This window comes from Melopsittacus undulatus, chromosome 4 (genome assembly GCF_012275295.1).
Source record: "Melopsittacus undulatus isolate bMelUnd1 chromosome 4, bMelUnd1.mat.Z, whole genome shotgun sequence".
Classification (NCBI taxonomy): Eukaryota; Metazoa; Chordata; class Aves; order Psittaciformes; family Psittaculidae; genus Melopsittacus; species Melopsittacus undulatus.
The window spans coordinates 111,375,380-111,397,842 of record NC_047530.1 but is presented as its reverse complement, the minus strand read 5'-3'; the positions used below and the strand labels follow the sequence as shown (position 1 = coordinate 111,397,842).

Here is a 22,463-nt window from a genome sequence, read left to right as displayed (position 1 = left end):
GTGTTCCTCCTCTTGAAGAAAAACCCCCTCCTGCACGTACCTGCAAGTACAAAGGTGCTGCAAGTGGTTTCATGGTCAGCCTGCTCTTAGAACCAATTGTACTTCAGAGCATTAAAGGCATTAAAAGAAGGATTAAAACCAAATTAAATCCTCTGAATACAGAAATTAAGGATTCATATATCAAGGCAATTATTTAAATTGTCAGTCATACCCCAGTAAGTAACCCTTTCCATTTAACTGAAGGAGCACTGATAATACTGGAGTAGAGAAGACTCCAGGGAGAACTTAAGAGCAGCTCCAGTGCCCAGAGGGGCTTGGGACAAGAGCCTGTAGGGACAGGCCAAGGGGAATGGCTTGAACCTGCCAGAACAGGAGAGACTGAGCTGAGCTCTGAGGCAGAAGCTGTTCCCTGTGAGGGTGCTGAGGCGCTGGCACAGGGTGCCCAGAGAAGCTGTGGCTGCCCCATCCCTGGCAGTGCTCAAGGCCAGGTTGGACACAGGGGCTTGGAGCAGCTGCTCCAGTGGAAGGGGTCCCTGCCCGTGGCAGGGGTTGGGGCTGGAGGAGCTTTGAGGTCCCTTCCAACACAAACCAGGCTGGGATTCTATAATTTATGATACACCAAGGGACTGGCCTAACCACCATGTTCATTAGCTCATTTCAACTGTAATTTCAATATGCCCCAAAAGCTATGTTAAAATAGGCTGAACATCTGAGATGAACAATTATGGACCAGCTTTGCTAATGAAGATGCACAAAGTAGAGCTGAAACTCATTCATATCCACTTCCTAATGGGGCATTGGATTAAGGTTTCAATAGGATTTTTCTTGCTTACTAGACAGGAAAACAGTTATGAACAGGGACAGAAAATTATGCTCCACACCACAAAGCTACAGCCATTAATATTCTCCTAATGAGAGCTGAGCCCAGAAAAGTAAAGATGCAATGTAATCCTACATGGTGCTACAAAGGGCAGTGGTATCATTAGTCAATGCATAAATATCTACATGCAATGAACACACTGAAAGAGTGCAATAACCACCCCAAAGTTCTTCAGAATCATATTTTAATTGGATTTGAAGATCTAGACATGTTTGCAGCTTCAGTGGAAACACATTTTCATATGTAGCATTGTCTTGTGAAACAGCCACAGGACATAAGCTGTGTTTATTTGCTCCTGATCAGTTCCACAGGGCTAAGTTGCCTATTGCTTTGATATCTAGAAGTGAACAATTGTTCGAAGTGTTCCTGTTCCCAGTGATGGCCTTTTGCCATTAATTTTCTCCCTTCAGAACAGGCAGCAATTCACCAGTTTCCTTTAGTTCCTGTAAAGAAACAGATAAAGCCATTATTGTCTATGCACACTTTGTGATTACAACAAGGTTCCAATAGGGGTGGTTTGTGGGTAAGGAAATCGATTCAGCAGCTACAAGGGAATGTGTCACTCAACCCACTAGAGGTCCCCCTTGGCCAACACATTGGAGTTCTTCACGTTGGATTTAAATCCTGCGTCTGTTCAGTAGCAGAGGAAACTTACCCAATGGAAAGATACACCCTCAAAAGAACGGGTTGTTATCAGCTTTCCTGAGTAAAGCCCCTGCTCTGCCTCCTTCTAGGTGTAATTCAAGGTCTATTTTAGGCACATACAAAATTTTGACATAAAAATGCTTCCCAAATACATAAAAAAATCATCATTCACTTATAGATTTTGTTACAGCCACGCATTAAAACACACAAGACAGGAAGAGACTTGTAAGACTCCTGACTAAGAGGTACTTGCCCCATCCCCGGCAGTGCTTAAGGCCAGGTTGGACACAGGGGCTTGGAGCAGCTGCTCCAGTGGAAGGGGTCCCTGTCCATGGCAGGGAGATGGAACTGGATGAGCTTTAAGGCCCCTTCCAACACAAACCTGGCTGGGATTTTACAAAAGGTTGATGGTTTAAATTCAAATGATAATGCTGTTAACTCCCTAAAGAACTCAATAACATCAGGAAAGAGTTATAAGATAACATGTTGTGAAGTATACGAGGGGCTGGAACTAAATGATCTTTAAGATCCTTTCCAACCCAAGCCACTGGGATTCTACATATTCTTCCTCCACATCAAGAGAAACAATCACATATTAAGCTGTATTACAGAATGGATTTTAAGACACTAAACATTACTACAAGTCAGTGTGAACTGAACACACTCCAGCAATGCAAACAGACAAATCACATTTAAATACTAGTGAGGGAAGTATTCCACAGCATCCCCACAATGCCCAGGACTCTACTTTCCAATCACTGAAATAACCCCCACACATGTTAAATAAATAAAATTAGTCCATATAATTTAAGTAAAACCAGTATTTTTAGAACTAAATGAGATTTATTGATTGTATCTTCCCAGGAGTTACAATGTCTGAGGAATTGGCTATAAAACATTCAGACAAGAATGGGCTCCAGAGTATTTGGGCTTTAGAACACTGTGCCTGCTCTGTTACAGAAATCAAAAACCAGAGTAAGAGATGCAGATCTATTTTTGTTGCTTCGGGGCCTGTTCAAACAACTCCAATAAACCTTCCTTTCTTCCAGGAATGAGCCTGTTTTGCTAGGAAAAGAATGTCTTGCCCACTTTCTCTGAGAAAAGCAATGTCAGAAGTAAAACGAGGAAAAGAAACCTGTAAAAATGCACCCATGGGGTGAAACTGCTCTTTACAGTAACAGTAACTGACTGCTGTCAAGAAAACACATTTCACTGCTAAATCTTGGCATAGGAGAACAGTGGAGATTTAGAGCTGCTTTCAGTTGTGTGTTGAGCTAAGTCACAGTAAAGCCACCAAGGTGGGTGGTTTCATGATAGAAGACCATTACACTGGAGTATATATATGTGATGGGCAGGAAACATTCCTATACTCTTAAGCACTCAATTTACATCTCCAACAGGATTCTCCCACATTCCTACCTTAATGATATCCAGCCCTCCAACCAGTTCACCTTTCACATATAACTGTGGATACGTTGGCCAGTTGGAATAGGTTTTCAATCCTTGCCGCACCTAAGACAACAGAAACCTTAAGTATAAACTTCAGTCTCTGGAGAAACAGCAATGAAATCATCAATGCTGGAGAAGGTTCATTACCTCTTCATCTTCCAGGATGTCAAATGTCTCATAGTCAACACTAGAAAAAGAAAAGAACACATAAAATCATCTACTGTGGAGTTCTGCAGTGCAAGACCTTTATCTTTAAATCAGAATGGGCATGTTTATAAGGCAGCTTCCAAATCACTCAGAATTGACAGGTAAGAGAAAGAAAACAGCCAACACCTTAGGCACAAAGAACTGTAATGTAAGTAGCTTCCAGTTTCATAGGAAAGTCCTTATAAAACACAGATAACCCCTTGGAAATTAAGTTGTGTGGCTTAGGCTCTAATTGGGCAAAATGTGGTCAAAGTAATTCCATTCACTATTAGCTTAAAAAAATACCCAAAGACACATCCACACTTTGGAGGGGTTTATTAAGGAGGAGGTTGCTCCCTGTGAGGGTGCTGAGGCGCTGGCACAGGGTGCCCAGAGAAGCTGTGGCTGCCCCATCCCTGGCAGTGTTCAAGGCCAGGTTGGACACAGGGGCTTGGAGCAACCTGCTCTAGTGGAAGGGGTCCGTGCCTATGGCAGGAGGTTAGGACCCTTTAATGCCCTTTCCAACACAAACCAGTGTGTTGGAAACAAACAGCTGCTATTTCATCATCTTCATATACTACTTGTGTAAAAACACAAAACTGAAGTTCCTGTGTAAATCTGCTCTCTGGTTGGTTCATGTACAAGTTTGGGTAAGCCATTCCTAGTATCTCCAATAACCAGCACATGCATAGATTCCTCAACTGGACTAGGACCATGATGGGGAACAACGATTTCAGTGCTGCTTATTTCCAAGTTGTACATTGATATATTGTTATCTATGATCTCAAAAAGCCCATTCTAACATGCAGTAATCAAGACAACTGCTTAACCTCTACCACGCAGTGCAAATGAAATGGGAGTTTGCTCAAAGGGAGATGATACCAATCTCTCTCACTACAGAAAGAGCTGCTTTAAAGAGGAAAACTGAGGCTAGGTAACATGAGAGGCTCCAAGATTAAGGAGAGAGATCAAGAGGGACCTCTCTGAGACGAGCTGCTTATCAGAGTGGAAGGATTGCTTTCATGTTAACAATCACAGCAAGAAGAAAAAAATCACAATGAACTCCTCAATCTAAGCAAGACAATCACAATGTAGTAGTGCTAAAGCTGTGTAATACCTAATACACCACTTAGAGAGTGCAGTAGTAATTTGCACTATGGGCTTTCACATAAATATACTTGAAAATACCCTTAAACAAAGAAAATTACACTGGGGAAACCCTTACACAAACATTTTCCACACTCTTAATTTATAAGCTGTGGTTTTTAGCACACAACTGGCTTCCCAAATTCAATGAAAAACCCACTTACGTACCCAGTATTGTTCATGATTTCTACAATTTGCTTGCTGAACCCACATTTTGCCACCTAAAATGCAAAGCACACATAGGTTAAAACATGGATCTGCTATATTTAATCCACAAACTACCAAGTCCTCAAGCTATACTACAGCTATTACTGATTTACTGCTAGTGATGACCTTATTGGATCAGCAACACTACTAATCCCTTTTTCCTTCTTTGTACTCTTTGAGCTTTAAACAGCACCGAGTTTCTCTTTCCTTACATACTCTGCTGATATAAATGAAAGCATTTAGGATATTAAGCACCTTCCTCAGTTGTGGTTTGAAATGATATGAAATGAAGCGGATTTCCAGCTCTGGCAACACTGCCTTGAGAACTAGTCAGGTTTGCTTATTATCTGATGATTCAAGAAGCCAAAGCTGTAAGCAGGATGTGTATAAATGCCTCACATGCATTGTAAAATACATGTGGTTTAGTCCAAGACATACACTGGCTTTTACTTGCTGTTCTGGAGAGAGTGACAACCTATAGAGGTGAATGCTCCATCCCTGGCAGTGCTCAAGGCCAGGTTGGACACAGGGGCTTGGAGCAGCTGCTCTAGTGGAAGGGGTCCCTGCCCGTGGCAGCGGTTGGAGCTGGAGGAGCTTTAAGGTCCCTTCAGACACAAACCGCTCCATGATTCTACAAGTGCATCTGTTCAGAAGACCCAATCCCAACCAGCTCATTACCATGGTTTCAGTGACTTGGCATAACCCATGGGGTTCCAGTGCCTATGAAATGGCTTTGGAAAACAGCCTATAAACTGTTGTTAATACAGAGAAGGTTCATGGAATAAATAAGAAAATAAAATCAAAACACAAATCACATGGAAGGGCTCAGTCCCCTACCTATGTATCCCTTTAAAAAACACCATGTAACAACTCACCACTAACTACAGGTATTATTCAGGGTTCACCACTCCGGTGAAAAACCTAAGTCAGGTGTCACTCAAGTAACTTTGACAGGAAGAACTGCAGTGCCTGCTGTTCAAAGGGGAGTATTTTGTCCCCTGGTTACTTGGTTTGGGTATACAACACAAAGCAATAGATTGACCTTTTGGATTACAGTCACTTGCTTTTATTTTAATCCTGTCTGTTAGCAGTTGTCTGTCTTCAGTGACTATTTCAGTGAGCAAGATAATCAAGTGCAGCTTAAATACACCAGGAACAGATCATCCCATGCACGTGAGATAGAGTGGATCATTTCTGGCATGTGGCATTATTCTTTAGCCTTCAAAAGATCAGCAGCTTGTTTTAAAAGCAGTTGTGAAAAGTATGATGAAGGGAGCAAAACTAAAAAGGACAGGACAGGGCACCCAGTGCAAGCAGGCCAACAGAGTGGCATTTCAAGAAGCATGGATACAGAGATGAAGTTCTGGGCCTGTTTGCCTCAGGTGGGCAGCCGAGTGAGGATGTGCAAAGCCAACTGGTAACAGACCAAAGGACACGCAGAGTTCCTCCATCATTCCTGAACAGTACATCACTTGACAGGCATCACTGTAGGGCTTCAAATTCCCTGATTTTACTGGGGCACAGCTAGCAGCACTTTAGCAATATACATTACCCATCGGGTTAAATGGGCATTACTCTTACAGAAGCACCAAACAAAAAGACAAATAACTGACTTCCCAGCACTATTAATTTTCAATAGCAAGGAATAATGTAATTGTCACTATTTAAAGACACTTTAAATATAGCATGTAACACAATCTTACCTGTTTGCTTCCCTTCATGAAAAGCATCACAGGAGCTTTGTTTATCAGGGCTTTCAGCCTACAGAAAGCACACAAAAGAAAACCATAAAACACCTCTGTTATTATCCCAAGCTTTGTTTCCATACAAGGATAAAACACAAAAGTGGATGATACCAACTTAGAGCTTTACCAAATGCACTTAAAGCATTCTAAAAAGGAACTTTATTCATTTAAATTGCTTAGAGTGACTCTAGTGAATGAAGTTGAACCAACCTGTTACTTTCAGAGCAACAATTCACTTTTCTACATCAACCTCTAACTATTAAGCAGCAGTAAGCACAAGGAGGAACATCACTGGGTCTATATACAAGGACCTACTTTTTTCCCCACACTGAATATCATACTTTGCATTTCTCATTCCCCATATGAGAATATTTTTTGCAGTGTAAGAGCTGTACCTATTGTCCACCAGTTGTAAGACCTATTGACTTACAGGCTAAGGACTAACTACTACCCAAAGGAAGAGGTCTGGTTTCCACCACTGTGCCCTGCCCACTACTGGTCTACCAGCACAACTCCCCCTCTCTCCCTTTCCTTTAGGGAAGGCGTTTTCATGACAAGTGATGGAAGAAGTTATCAAACTGTTAAATGGCTTCTTGATAAAGGCAAACCAATCACTTTGTGACTCGTAACACAAAGATGCCAGACTGGAGAATGCAGGGCCTCTGCAAAATAAAACTAAATGAAGTTTTTGGAAATGGCTTTAACCTGACAGAGGAGAGACTGAGCTGAGCTCTAAGGCAGAAGCTGTTCCCTGTGAGGGTGCTGAGGCGCTGGCACAGGGTGCCCAGAGAAGCTGTGGCTGCCCCATCCCTGGCAGTGCTCAAGGCCAGGTTGGACACAGGGGCTTGGAGCAGCTGCTCCAGTGGAAGGGGTCCCTGCCTGTGGCAGGGGTTGGAACTGGATGAGCTTCCAACACAAAATAGGCTGGGAGTCCATGTTTTGCTGGGTCACCTACAGCCTTCACACATGTAAACCTCAAAACAATGCTTCCAACCAAGCTACCTCGAGGTTAGAAAGCAATAGTAAAACAGTACCAGCAAGGGTGAGCTGCCAGATCTGTTTCCTGAAACACAGCTGATTTCCAGAGTCCATTTTCAAGTAAAGAAGATGCAGTAAATTGATGGAAAGAGATCAAACACTGAGCAAAGGAACATAATGTAGCATTAAGAAGTTTCTATACTGATATTCCTTCACTTTATTAAGTCTTAGGATGTTTGAAGAACTACTCCATAGGTTTTCTTTATGACTGACTGGTAAGAATGAGTACAGTTGGGAAGAGATGTCAGTTGGTCACAAGTATGAGATTAGTCACAAAGGAAAACTAACCCGAGTCATGGAAAAAGAACTTCCCAGTTGTCAGCAGAGAACAGAAGACAGACCTCAGCCAAATGTCCTGGTTTAACCCAAGAAACAAACACCCACTAAAGGATGAAGAACAAATGAAGCAAGAAGCTGCCTGTGACCTGTCTGGGGAACTGTCAGCCACTCTTCCTTCACTGGTAGAAGCTTCACCCACCTTTTCCACAGATGCTGCAGCCGTTCCTTTAGGAAGACATTGAGCTATACCAATCCTTTTCATCTATTTAAACACATTAGATAAGCACAAGACATTTCCCGTTTCTCTCTCACCCCAAAAACATTAAGTAAAGCAATCAAGTTGCAGCTTAGGCAAGACTGCAGAAAAGGAGAAAGGACATTTTATACAGTAAGCTTTTAAAAGGCCATACACAGAATGTCATCTTTACCTATAATTTAAGCTCAGAATACAAAAAGTAGTGACTGGGTTTTGTGGCCTTGCTGAGACAATTTAGTTACTGTGCTAGAGTAACAAAAGGTAAACCTTGGCCATAGAACACATTAGAAAGGGAAGTAATAACTACACTGCTGTAAAGGTAAGTATACTTCATCACCATATAGAAATGGTTTGCATCAAATACCTTCTCCACTGTGCTGAGAGGGCAAAAGAACCAGAAGCAGACACATCCAGAGCACTGTCAGACTTGCTCTCACCATCCAGACAGCAAGAGAGAATCTCTGCTAATGTATCTGCCTGCAAGGTACAGGCCACCTCCTAGTAAAGGAACCCCCTTTGCATGTCCTAATGGCACAATTCGCATAAGAACTAGGGAAAAACAAAGCCACATCCAGGAGGAACCTCTCAGAGAGAAGGACTTGTCAGATATCTGGAGCCTGACTGCCTGGGGCACACCAGGATTGCAAATGAGAGCAAATCTTCAAATGGGAAGGTTAAAGTAGGACAAATTGGTTTCTAGCTATTACAGCTGATTCAGGAAGCAGCACACTTCCTGCTGTTGCAGCACATATTCCTGTTGCCAAGGTGAAAGAAAACAGGGCCTGAAGGACATGAGTAACCAAGAAAAATGAGGAGACAAGCCTATGTGTTTTCTCCAGTGACACCACAGTTATGAAGTATGTGCCAAATGAAGCTCACAAAAGCTACTAATATTTAAAGATGATTTTCCAAGCTATCTTTATGCAATAAATTCTTAAGAGACAAATGAAAGAATCTATATATTCCTGCTGTAATTAAAATATAACAAACTACAAATATAGTAAGTAAAGCCTCTCGGAGCAGTCTAGCTTAATACTACAGCTTTATGTGAAATGATGCTTACTGGATAGAAAACTGAAAATACTAAACAACTGCAGGAATTCTGTAATCAAAGAAAATCTTGATGCACTTATGATGAAGTCAAAGGACAAAATTTATATAGGGGTTTGCACACATAAGCAAACATACAGGAAACGGCCCACACAAAACATGGAGAGGGGCTTGGGACAAGGGCCTGTAGGGACAGGCCAAGGGGAATGGCTTGAACCTGCCAGAACAGGGGAGACTGAGCTGAGCTCTGAGGCAGAAGCTGTTCCCTGTGAGGGTGCTGAGGCGCTGGCACAGGGTGCCCAGAGAAGCTGTGGCTGCCCCATCCCTGGCAGTGCTCAAGGCCAGGTTGGACACAGGGGCTTGGAGCAGCTGCTCCAGTGGAAGGGGTCCCTGCCCGTGGAAGGGGTTGGAGCTGGAGGAGCTTTGAGTTCCCTTCCTACCCAAACCAGTCTGGGATTCTACGAAACCCCCAAAAAGACACCTTTAAAATACTGACATAACACATCATACCTGCTCTCCAACTTCTGTGTCTTCGGACAGACCGTGTCCAGTTCTCCAGAGGCTTCAAGCTCCTGAGGAGAAGAAAAGTCAGATGTAAAAAGCAAGAAAAATGTGCTTCTGACAACTATAAAGAGGAAGAACTGCTGAGTTTCTAACCTTGACAATATCAAGTCCACCTATGAGCTCCCCAGATACATACAACTGCGGGTAAGTTGGCCAGTTAGAGTATGTTTTCAGCCCCTGACGAACTTCTTCATCAGAGAAAATATCAAAACTGCTAAATGAAATGTCATGCTTGTTCAGAATCTCCACTATCTGCTTGCTGAAACCTGCAGACACAGAAAGAGGAATGACACATAGTTTAACCAAAGCTTTCCCATGTCTGTACTACACATCAGTCATTTACAAATGCAATTCTTTAGGACAGTAAGTTCAAAACAGCTCTAGTGTGGTTTTCTTTGCTCTAGCAATATCCCCAAATATTATAAAGGAGCAAAAGAAATATTTATTATTGGGATAACAAAACCAAAGTACATGGTTGGTAAGTGTGGTGCTTCTCTACTTCGTGTATTATACAGTCTGCAACCTTCATTTAAGCACCTCTGTTGTTCTAAGATGCAACTAAAGCAAGTTAAACCCATTCCCTTATTGTCTTTTCCAGCTCTTCTTCACTTGAGCATTCACAAGGAATAAAATCACTTTAACATTAACCAATGACCACACCACCACCTTCAGTAGCCTTTTCATTTCTCTAGCATGCAGCACTTCTCTACCCTTTCATTTCTTCCTCCAGCTACCACTGAACTTCACTTCCACCAAATGTGTCTGAAGTTGACACAGAAGTTGAAATCAGGATCACACTCCACTACTCTGTCACCAGTTTAACTTAGAAACTTGGCTTTACATGGTTTTCCACTCCTTCTGCTTTAGCTTTTCCTTTCCTACTTCATGGTAAAGGGTAGATTCCTTTTCATTTTCTAAGCTCTCTATGTCCACAACAGCAACCATTTCACTACCTTGTGACACTACCACACCATGTTTTCCTTTAACACAGATCTTCACTATGTCCTACTCCAAACACACCCTCTGAGCTGGATATTAAGCACTGAATAGGATGATGTGAACATCCAGATTTGGTAAGTTTACTCTGTCCCAACCTGGGAAGTTTCTCCCTTCTGTAATTAAAGATCTTGTTCCTAAGAAAATCCTCACATCATTTGTAGAGAGATGCGTGTATGAAAATTGTAATGTTGTAGTATTTACAGTCTAGAATCACCTAAATCTTCTTACATTAGAGGGAAACACTCAAAATTTCACTTTCAAACAATTCTCCTCTATTCTATTTTCATAGAGGATATTCTGATTTGTGTTGGAAGGGACCTTAAAGCTCCTCCAGCTCCAACCCCTGCCACAGGCAGGGACCCCTTCCACTGGAGCAGCTGCTCCAAGCCCCTGTGTCCAACCTGGCCTTGAGCACTGCCAGGGATGGGGCAGCCACAGCTTCTCTGGGCACCCTGTGCCAGCGCCTCAGCACCCTCATAGTGAATAATAATGTGATAGGAAATGACAATAATGTGATAAGAAGTAACAATTATGTGATAAGAAGTAACAACAATGTGTAGTTTATGTGCTTGCCAACTCATTGTGGTTTGCATTCAAACACCCTTGCAATCCTACCAGTTCCCTCAAAGAATTCCACCAAATGCTGTGCAAATGAAAATCTCTATATAAATTTAAGAAGGTAAAAAAAAAAGGACAACGCTTACAGGCTTTAATAAAGGAATAAAAAAATAAAGCAGCCTTAAATGGGAAACAGAATCCCAGTGCCATAGAAGAATAACCTTTGATTTCAGCTTGCAAGACCACCTATTAGTTTTTGAAATATGGATTTTTTTACAGCAGCTTTCTGCAGTTTTCATGCTCCACAATTTACTGGGATATGAAGGAGCACTAGTTCTATGGATGGCATCTAAGTTGCTTTTCTTTCTACAACTGAAGTGTGAAGTTCATGTACAGCCTGAAGTAAAACACAGGTTCTGAAATCCTTCATACATCTGGGAGTTCATTAGTAAACAGCTAAAGGCTGATCGCTGATGGTGATTCCAGCACCAATACATTAACTCATTTCTACTGTAAGGAACTGGGGAGAATAAAAAACAGCTTTATTTTTGCTGGAGGCCATTACATGCAAACTAGAAAGATTGATTGCTTGTGCTTTATTTTGAAGGGTTATGGTAGCAGGCTGGAAGTGTTCTGCTTAGGGATAAAGTGCTGGAACAGCTTTACTTCCGTAACAAAAGGCTTAGGCTGAATTCCTGATGAAATGCCATATATGCCTTACAAAGAAGAATTAAACTGCTAACAAACTGGTTGAACTGGTTATGCAGACCATCACAAGTGCTACTCCAGGGCCTACACCAGTAAAAACACCCTGAATAATTAATGGTATTGAAGCAAATTAACAAATACCGCCACAGTCCAAATAAATTCACTGAAATAATACAAGGTATGGAGCAAATACAACCACTAGTAAACACATAGCCAAGGGGAAAACCTCTCTTAGCTGGCTTCTCCACTGAAGAAATGACAGAATACACACAGACCCCCACATACACGGCTGGAGAGGCTGCCCTTCACTTGCCCACTGCACTACAGACACCAGTGCAAGTCTTATTTGTATCAAAATCGATACAATGAAGAATATCATCACCTTTAAATAAGCATGGCTCCTTTTGTTTAATTCAATTGTTATTACTCCTACTACTGTTTAAACTGTATCATCTTTGTCAAAGTGATAAAATACCTTCCACTCCAAAAAGGCTATTCCAGGAAGTTTAATAGACCCAACCTTGTAACATCTTTGAAACTACCACAGCAGTTTAAGGCAGGCACAATATTTAACTGCAAAATAAGAAGCTTACATAACTTAATGTTTCATACTACATTTTAATACTTCCAATTTTAATACATGTTTATATTTAAGTAAGCACACCCTGTGCACTTTTCATAGGGTACCAGGGAAGAACTGAAAGCTTGTACAAACACCTGCAAGGGTGGTGAGGTGCTAGCACAGGGTGCCCAGAGAAGCTGTGGCTGCCCCATCCCTGGCAGTGCTCAAGGCCAGGTTGGACACCGGGGCTTGGAGCAAGCTGCTCTAGTGGAAAGTGTCCCTGTCCATGCAGGGGTTGGAGCTGGAGGAGCTTTAAGGTCCCTTCCAACACAAACACTCTTGGATTCATGAGCCTATGATCTACTTCATCATATTAAATCATGCAAATGAACCTGTGTCACACTCTTAAATCACTTTCCATATTGGTTTTGTGATGAAGTGCCAAACCATCCTTAATCTCAATGTCTTTTTAGATTTGTGGTTTTTGTGTTTATTTTAAATTGCTTCAAAATTGCCTCCCATCAAAACTTCAAGCTCATGAGAAGCAGTAAAGGGTCTTTTCTCTATATTACTTCAAAATCTTCCCATTGTTTTGCTCAACATCCTTTAGAACCAGCTCTTGACTCAGCATCCACAGAAATCCAAGTAAACCGTGTTCCTGTGTCAATGATGCCACTGACCCAGGAATAACAGAGAACCTGGCGCATGAGTAGTTCTGAGGAGACTTGCCACTGCCTGCATGACACTGAGCTTGCCATGGCCACAGCAAGACCCATGCTGTGCTATTGCAGCTTGCCACGTGCCTGCCCAACCACTTGCACCACAAGCACAGTGGTGTCACCAACAGCAGTGCCACATTAACATCCAACACAGTTAAACTCACAACATGTGTGTCTGAACAGTCAGAACTGCAGACACCCCAAATGTGCTCAGAAGTATCAGGAGCAAGTGAGAACCTCAGGAAGTTCAACCAGGCCAAGTGCAAGGTCCTGCCCCTCAATTGGGGCAATCCCAGCACAAACACAGATTGGGGGGAGACTGAATGGAGCAGCCTGCGAAGGACGTGGGGTGCTGGGTGAGGAGAAGCTTCCCATGGCCTGGCTTCAGTGATCGCTTGAGCCTAGAACCCCCCATGTGCTGGGCTGCACCCCCAGAGTGTGAGCAGTAGGTCCAGGGAGTGGATTCTCCCCCTCTGCTGCACTATGGGGAGACCCCCTCTGCAGCCCTGATCCAGCTCTGAGGCAACAACACAAGAGGGATGTGGAGCGAGGCCAGGAGGCCACGGAGATGCTCCAAGATGTCACCAGACAATTTACTGTGATCCCAGTGAATTCCTGTTATTCCTTGAACAGAAACAATCTTCAAACTCTTTTACTTTTTCAATATGTGCAACTTGATACAGAAAACACATCCTGAATATTCCTGAGGTAGCTCACAGTGTTAAGCGTTCCAGCTCAAGAACAACACTACACATCATGTCCTCTTCAGAAAGCCCCTAATCTCTGTGATTCCATTGCCAGAACTTAACTAAGAGACTAACTCTCTAACTACACTTAACCAACATGAAGACACTTTCATTACTACTCCTAAGACACTGCTGAGATGTATCTCCCCAAAACTAAGCGTGACAACTAGCCCAAAGCAAGAGTTGTCATGTTGAACATGAACTTGACTCAATCCTTACCACAACGGGGTTCTTTTGGAGTCCCCTTCATGAAGAGCATGCACGGGGCAGCGTTGACAAGTTTCTTGAGGCGCATGTTCAGATCTTCTTTCACACTGTCATTGGGACCAGCAGAGAGGGAGCTGCTGGACGCGTGGCGCTGCACTCTTTTGGTCAGCTCTGGGGCATGTGCACCATCCAACCTGTCCACTTTCTGGGAGTTCTGAGGGGAGCAAAACACAGGCTCCTGTTAGAGGACTAAATTCAGACTCTGTACTGTAATAAAAAATAGCCAAACCACCATATAAATACAGAGTCTGAGATGCAGGGTGGGCTCGTGTATTGAGCTTTTAGCCAGTCTTTACATCCAAGGCTCAGATCATTCTGCTGGCTGGCTACTGTTAACACCAGGGTCTGGAGCACAAGTCTGATGAGGAATGGCTGAGAGACCAGGGGGGATTCAGTGTGGAGAAGAGAAGGCTCAGGGGGGACCTGCAAGTAGGGGCTCCCTACAAGTGCCTGCAGGAGGATGGAGCCAGGAGGGGCTGGGCTCTGCTCCCAAGGAACAAGGGATGGGACAAGAGGAACCGGCCTCAAGCTGCACCAGGGCAGGTTTAGATGGAGCTGAGGAACAATTCCTGCCCCACAGGGTGCTCAGGCATTGGAACGGGCTGCCCAGGGCAGGGCTGCAGGCACCATCCCTGCAAGGGTTCACACAGCATGGAGACGAGGCCTCAGTGCCATGGATTAGAGGTGGCCTTGGCAGTGCTGGGAATGGTTGGACTGGATGAGCTTGAAGGGCTTTTCCAACCTGGTTCATTCTGTGATTCAGATTCCATCAGATTTGCTACTTGAAGAAAATACTCTGAATTTTACCATCACAGGCAAATGTGACCTAAACAGACCTTGTTATTTCTCCCTAAGATTACCCAGGTTTTTGCCATGTTGTAGAACTGCAGCCAGACAAGGAACCAGCACTGAAACTTCTCTGACCCAATATAAGGTATAACTAAAGGCCTATGCAAGAATCCCAAAGAAATCAAGGAAGCTCTGAAATATTGCATATAAAGTATAAGAACCATTTCCATCTACTTTTTTAGGTTCCACTGAATAAACTTAAATCAGATACAGAAGTGTTTCTTCACTGAGAATGTTAAGGTTGTGCTTGTGTTAGTATTAAGAGTCCACACGGAATCCATCGCCTCTAAATCCATTTTCTCTTACCTTAAAGAACAGGAACGTTGGAACAGAACTAATTTCATATTTTTCAGATACTTCAGGCACAGCTTCAGCTTCCAGCTACAAAACACAAACAGAGAAAAAGATGATTTTCATAATCTCCTTTAAAGTTTGACTGCAGATGTTGGTGTCATTCTCAGCATTTTATACATTAAAAGAGGCTTTGATGCACAAGTTGGTGCCACATTTGCATTGAAAAGAGACTCTGTGGGCTGGCGTGTCACCCACTGAGCCTCCACAGTGGCAAAACAGGTTCAGAGGGTTTTATTTTGTTGCACATTTCCAAAGATGCCCAGAGGCTGCAAATAAAATTTTTGGTGCACTACTGACCTAGTAAATTTTCAATCATATGCAGCTACTACTATATTGAAATCCATAAATCATTGACCCCAGTTATGTCATGATTACAGTGCTTATTTTGTGCCCACAGCAATTCTTGCTGGTTGCTCTATTGACTAATTTCGAGGGGCAGTACATCATGAGTGACATTTGCAGCCTTCTGCAAATGAGGAAGGAAAAAGGAGTGTTTCTTCAAGAAGCTATTGATGTCTGCTGAACTGTATGTTTAACTCCTGCAAGGCTACTGGGAGGCCAGTTTGTTGACATTAGTTCTAATTCAAGTCAGCATTTGAATGCAAACTTGAAATCATGGCATGGAGCAACCTGTCAAGAAAGCACATGCTTTACTTAACTCAAATTTGTGATTTTCTGGGATGGGCTAAAAGCTTATTTGAATTATCAAATCCCAGATTGGGTTGGGTTGGAAGAGACCTTAAAGCTCATCCAGTTCCAACTCCTTGCCACAGCAGGGACACCTTTCAATAAATTAGGACTTGCTTCAAAATACAGGAGAATGCCTTAAATTTGGCCTATGTTTCCCAAACATTTCATAGTTAGTTACATGTATTAAGCCTGTATTTTTATATCTATTCTCCCCTGTGAGGGTGCTGAGGCGCTGGCACAGGGTGCCCAGAGAAACTGCGGCTGCCCCATCCCTGGCAGTGCTCAAGGCCAGGTTGGACACAGGGGCTTGGAGTAAGCTGCTCCAGTGGAAGGGGTCCCTGCCCATGGCAGGGGTTGGAACTTTAATGTCTCTTCCAACACAAACCAGGCTGGGATTCTATGAAACAAGCACCTGCAGGTACTTCACCATCTTCATATACTACCTGTGTAAAGCCAGAGATGTTTAGGACTGAATTTGAGCCTAGGAAGAAGGGAGAGTTGGGGAAAGATGTTTTTAAGGTTTGGGTTTATTTCTCATTCTCCCACTCTGATTTGACTGCCAATAAATTAAACTAATTTCACCAAGTGAAGTCTGCTTTGCCCATGTTTCCAACTGGTGAGTGACATCTCCCTGTCCTTATCTCAACCCTTTCAGTATGTTTTCTCTCACCTGCCCAGCTGAAGAAGGGGGTGACAGAGCAGCTTTGGTGGGCACTCAGCATCCAGCCAGGGCCAATCCATTCCACATAGGAACAAATCAAATCCCCAGCACATTTGGAAAGAACTGTTGCCAAATTAATGTCAAATCCAGGGACAGAATCAGTGCTTTAAAAATATGCTTGTCTATAGAACTGAAGGTCTGAGCCACTGCAGCACAGAGAAATTTAAAAGCCTATTAGGTAGCTAGTGAGAAAACTCCTTAATTGGTGGACAAATCAGTGTGGGGTTTTTCCCTTTATACAGCATAATAAAATGAAGGTGTTATTTAAGCTGCAATACTGAGTTTGGAAAGATGAACCTACAACTTTCATCCCACAGAGTTTTGGTGCCATCTCATCCATATGTTCAAGTCTCATCTTGAAATGTGAATCCACAAAGGAACTTCAAAAATCAGCTTTGCCCTTATTTTGTAAGTTTGCTCACACTTTGTATTAATGGCTCTCCTCTGTTTAGAACAAGCTCCACTGCCGGACGTACCTTCGCAAATGCAACCTGCGTGTGCTCCTTCGCCAGCACTGCCATAACATCGTTCATCTGAGCACACTGAGGAGCCCATGGTGCCCAGAAGTGGACAACCACAAGGGACCTGTTTGGAAACAGAAGAAGAGAGTAACAGCATTTACATTTACTCATGAAATACAACAGCTCGATACACCTTGTGAAAAAAAACCCACAAACACAAACCCCACTGCTCAGAGGATGCTCCTGGGAAAATCCAATGAGTGAATCCAGGAGGATTTTCTATTACTTTTGCAGAAAGCATTCCAAAGCCCAACCAGCACTGTTAAGGTAATGTAACACGAAGAAAAATACCATCCTGCATTTCAACAGTAAAAGATCATTCCATGTGAGTGTCAAACAGGAGGAAGAACAAGTCACACACTACGGGAAGCAGACATTAAGGCCAAGCACTTGGAATTGCTCTGGGGCATCTTAACCCAAGCAAAGATACCTGCCTTCAGCTCCAGAGCTCAGCAGCTCCATGCCTGAGGCTGCACCACTGCTCTTCCCCTCAGCCATGCCACTGCCTCTTCACTGCATATCCAGGAAATAATCATAGAATCAGAGTGGTTTGGGTTGGAAGGGACCTTAAAGCTGATCCTGCTCCACCCCCTGCCACAGGCAGGGACACCTTCCACTGGAGCTCCAAGCCCCATCCAACCCAGCCTTTAAGGTGTCTTCCAACCCAAACCAGTTTGTGATTCTATGATTCTGTCTTCTCCATGGCTGTCATCTCTAGACTCTTCCAACACTCCTGCACACGAGTCACCATCACCAGTGATTCGAAAGGCAAACCACTTCTCTTTAACCATAACAATAGCTGTGAGGCTTCTTTGCACGGATCTCACTGCTCACAACTGATGCTGGTATTTAAACCCTAGTAAAGACTCGTACTAGTGATTTACTCTGTTTACAAACAGGATTTGGGATGGACTCCTTGTAAAGCCTGAGACCACATCACACAGCTCAGAGCAAAACCTTCACTGCAAAGCTGTTTGAGCACTTATACCACGGTGCAACCTCCACTTTATCACAGTGTATTGAGGTGAAAGCAATTAGGTAGGTTGTAGGATGGGGAAGGCATTTGTGTGTACGAGAACACCCAGTCCAAACAGACAGAACAGTGTCAAATTCAAGACACAGCAGCAGTTCAGTAGCTCAGAAAACAGCAGGCTCTGATGCAGAGAATCATCAAGAGGTTTGCTCCAGGACTGGTTTTCTAGAGCTTGCTCCCCACAAGCTTCATTTGAGACCTCCTCCAATACTGCTCCTAACCTATTCATTGCCCACTGATGCTGTGAAGAGCTTAGGAAAGTTGTTCCATCCTTGATCCATTAGTAACAAGTTCTTTTTGTTTGTTTTAATCAAGTTTGATGATGTTTCCACGGTCTTCAAAAAGCAGGCTGCTCTACTTTGATCTATCACAGCTTTTGGAATCAAAGGGAATGAAGTTTTTGAGCTGTCCTTTAACGGCACAATGCCTCTAAGTTTAAAACACTGATTTTTGCATCTGTTCAATTACAAGTGGAGCAAGAAGATGCTTCCACTGGCTAATAGTGGAAAATAGAAGGCTGAAACCCAGTGATTCCCTGAAGTGATTCTAAGCAAATTATTTCCTACATTCAACCAAGACACTTGTAAAAACCCAACTAATACCTAGAAAAGAAGATAATAACAAAAAGGTTATGATAGCTCCCAAAATTTCTCTTCCTGTATCAATCCATATTTCACATTTTTGGAGAAAAATCTATGAGCCCACAACTAAAATTCATTCTGTTTAACACAACTTTTCTTTTTTAAATCTGACTAGTGGAAGAAAAAACAGAAGGACACTTTCTCTGCAGAAATGAAAAGCCCAAAGTCTTCTTTCTATAGTGTATTAATACAGAATCATGGAATCCCAGCCTGCTTTGTGTTGGAAGGGACCTTAAAGCTCCTCCAGCTCCAACCCCTGCCACAAGCAGGGACACCTTCCACTGGAGCAGCTCTCTCCAAGCCCCTGTGTCCAACCTGGCCTTGAGCACTGCCAGGGATGGGGCAGCCACAGCTTCTCTGGGCAACCTGTGCCAGCGCCTCAGCACCCTCACAGGGAACAGCTTCTGCCTAAAATCTAACCTGAAAATACATAGAATCATAAAATAGTTAGGGCTGGAAAGCACCTTAAGATCATCCAGTTCCAACACTCCTGACATGGGCAGGGACACCTAACACTAAACCATGGCACTCAAGGCTTCATCCAACCTGGCCTTGACCACCACTAGGGATGGAGCATTCACAACCTCCCTGGGCAACCCATTCCAGTGCCTCAGCACCCTCACAGTAAAGAATTTCTTCCTTAAATCCAATCTAAACCTCTGCTGTTTAAGTTTCAACCCGTTACCCCTTGTCCTATCACTACAGTCCCTAATGAACAGTCCCTCCCCAGCATCCCTGTAGCCCCCTTCAGATACCGGAAGGCTGTTCTGAGATCTCCATGCAACCTTCTCTTCTCCAGGCTGAACAGCCCCAACTTTCTCAGCCTGTCTTCATACAGGAGGTGCTCCAGCCCCTGAGCATCCTCGTGGCCTCCTCTGGACCTGTTCAACAGTTCCATGCCCTTTTTATGTTGAGGACACCAGTACTACACACAGTGCTTCAGGTGAGGTCTCATGAGAGCCGATTTGCTTGAGGCAGACCTTTATTTGCCAAAATAGTAAGACATTCTCCAATAAAGATATCCAGAAAATAACTACTAAATAATTACTCCATTGATGACCCACCCTTGTAACTGTGTAATCTCTCCCTGACAGACAGCACAAGACTTTTGTTTTATAAGCTGATTTCTCCAAAACACAGCCCAAGTAAAACAACAGTTACAGAATGATAAACGATCCCATGATTTTGAAGCCATTGGCTTAATTCTCCTTTTGCAACTGTAAAATTTAGATGCATTTTGAAAACAATTAAACCTTAAAATTCACACTTATTCTCTGACACAAATTTTACTAATAGCCTGGTACATGAAACATTCATTTTCTGAAGCAAGAAATCTGATGGAATTAAGTGTCAATATAAAATGCTGGTAACAGCAGGTGGTTTGTGGCAATTCCATTAGTCTGGAAAAATCAGGAAGTCTATTGAAAAGAACAGTTTTAGTAGTAAAAGAGCCTCAGGCTTATCCTTAAAAATGCAGCACACTCCTTGTCTTCAGCTTTATCTTTCAAGAAAGAAATACTTCCTTTAACTCCTTCCCTCCTGGGTAAGGAATAAGTTCCCTTCCTTACTCCTTATCCACATTCAATAAAGTGAACATTTAGAAGTACTTTTTAAACCTTTACGTTTCAAATTCTCTTGGTAATTTAACATAAGAGGTACCCTAAGTTGGCCAGTTTATATTTTTACAGTTCTACTACCATCCAAACCCAAGAACATTAAAAAGTAACAAAACCCCCACTATGACTTGGGGAATGTGTTATGTTCTGTAAGTGCAGGTTTGTTTTCTTCCTTGGTTTCTTAACAGTACCAAAAGCCAAAGCCAAATGTTTTCAGGTGAAGCAAAGGAAGAGAGTTATCAATTCTATCAACCTGTCTGAGTAACAGAAACATGCATAAAAGAATCAAGTCCATAAAAGAGAAAACTGAATCATGTCCTGTGGGTAAAGGGAATGAGAATTACTGAGGGGTTTGTTGAAAATAACAGGCTGCTGAAGCCACTTTCATTTTGATGCATGTTTATCCATGTGAGAGAGGGGGGTTTCCTCTGGAATGTCCTGACACAACAATTCAGTTGAAGCTAATTCCAGGAAAGGAAAACTTGAAGTGATGCACAAGTCTTGAAGGATCTAGTTTCTTCTTCCCATAATCAGCACTTACAAATGCTTCCTTCTGCTGTCTTTTAGACTGAGATGCTGATAGTTCCATCATTCTTTCCAAACCATTTAATCAATCAGTTTCCTCTCCTTATATGCTCAAAGTCCACTTGCTAATGCAGCAGTTAAATGACATGGAAATGCTTTTAACACAGCACTTTACTGTGCCTTCCAAGGCCTAGTTAAATACACACTCAGCTAAGGGATTAAAAACTGTAATAATACAGTTACTATCCCTTTGCTTTCACAAGGGAAACAAGCACAGCTCATAGCCAAACCTGTCTTTCAGCAGCAGAACACCTGAGCACCCATTAATCCTTAATTACAATAGTAGTTACTGTGACACTTTCCCAGGAAAGTAAAACTTGGGCACAGAATTTCCCCCAAAAGACCAGCGCTCAAGATTCCCAACACCAAGCCAGGAGCTGCTGCTCAAAGGCTACAGAGAATCCATGAGAAACCAGTGGATGAAGAGCCCTGCTACTCATTACTAGACCATAAAACCATCGTAATGAGAAACCAGCCCTGTGACATGAGATGAACGGTTTTGCTTCATGGGTTTTTCTCAATATGCAACCTAATAAACACTGGCACTTGGTGTCCTATCCCTGTCCAGCCTCAAGGCCAGGCTGGACCAGGCTTGGAGCAATCTGCTCTAGCAGAAGGTGTCCCTGCCCATGGTACAGGCTGGAACTGAATGAGCTTTAAGGCCTCTTCCAACATAAACCACTCTGAGATTCTATAGTTATATTCATTCAAATGTTGCTGGTTTTATCGGAAACGCTGTATAATAACTTTGGCTTGCTGACACCTCAGGGCTTAAGAAGAACAACAACTTAGGTTACAGAAAGCCCCGTTTTCGTCGTTTTCCTGCCTCTCTGCCCATTCAGGCCTCACATCCCCTGCACCAGACACTGGTGCAAGTTACAGCTTCCTCCTCTCTCCCTAGCTTGAGCCCTCCCACCCTGTCCCTTACCAGCTCCTTGAAGAACAACCTCCCCAGCCCCACTCCCGACGCCCTCTTCAACCAGAGCTCTGTTTCGCGTTGCTCCCTCTCCCGGCGCAGGGCTCTGCAGCAGCACAGGGCCCGCTCCCCTCAGCACACACCAGCCCCTCGCAAACCTCTACCCAGAGGCCGGAATTAACCCGGTGTTTCGGGGCACACCGGCACACTCCCCCGACGCCGCAGCCCCTCACCGGTAACACACGGTACAACCGACTGGGGCCGAGCCGGACAACACTCACACCCCACCTATATCCAGGCCAGAAGCGACGCGAAGAGCCGCTCACGGGTAGCAGAACCCTGCTCGGCCCATCCCATCCCACCCCGTCCCTCCCAGCCCGACCACCGGGGCCTCACCGCTCATTCTGCTGCAGCAGCTGCTGGAGCTGATCGGCGGAGCCCACCTCACAGACCTCCCCAGCCGCCATGGCCGCGCCGCATGAAGGAGGAGACGCCGCACGTCACGTAGGGCGCTACCGCGCCTGCGCCGAGCC

At 43.5% G+C, this 22,463-nt stretch overlaps 1 protein-coding gene across 1 annotated transcript; it reads right to left on the bottom strand.

Moving 5' to 3' along the window:
* Window positions 1-1,047: 1,047 nt before the first annotated feature.
* GLRX3 (glutaredoxin 3) lies at window positions 1,048-22,442 on the bottom strand. Its single transcript, XM_034062577.1, has 11 exons — window positions 22,327-22,442; window positions 17,095-17,203; window positions 15,160-15,234; window positions 13,957-14,158; window positions 9,539-9,711; window positions 9,392-9,453; window positions 6,217-6,274; window positions 4,475-4,527; window positions 3,122-3,161; window positions 2,945-3,037; window positions 1,048-1,323 (listed from the first exon to the last, which is right to left on the bottom strand). Exons 1-11 carry the CDS (start codon window positions 22,395-22,397, stop codon window positions 1,273-1,275), a joined length of 987 nt encoding a protein of 328 aa, XP_033918468.1. The 5' UTR covers window positions 22,398-22,442; the 3' UTR covers window positions 1,048-1,272.
* Window positions 22,443-22,463: the final 21 nt, after the last annotated feature.

Coding starts and splice junctions, on each gene's coding strand:
- GLRX3 (XM_034062577.1), bottom strand. CDS start 22,397: ATGGCGGCTGGGGAGGTCTGTGAGGTGGGCTCCGCCGATCAGCTCCAG. Junction 3,038..3,121: donor ACATCCTGGAAGATGAAGAG/GTAATGAACCTT, acceptor CTGTTGTCTTAG/GTGCGGCAAGGATTGAAAAC. Junction 1,324..2,944: donor GAGGGCTGGATATCATTAAG/GTAGGAATGTGG, acceptor GTTTCTTTACAG/GAACTAAAGGAAACTGGTGA.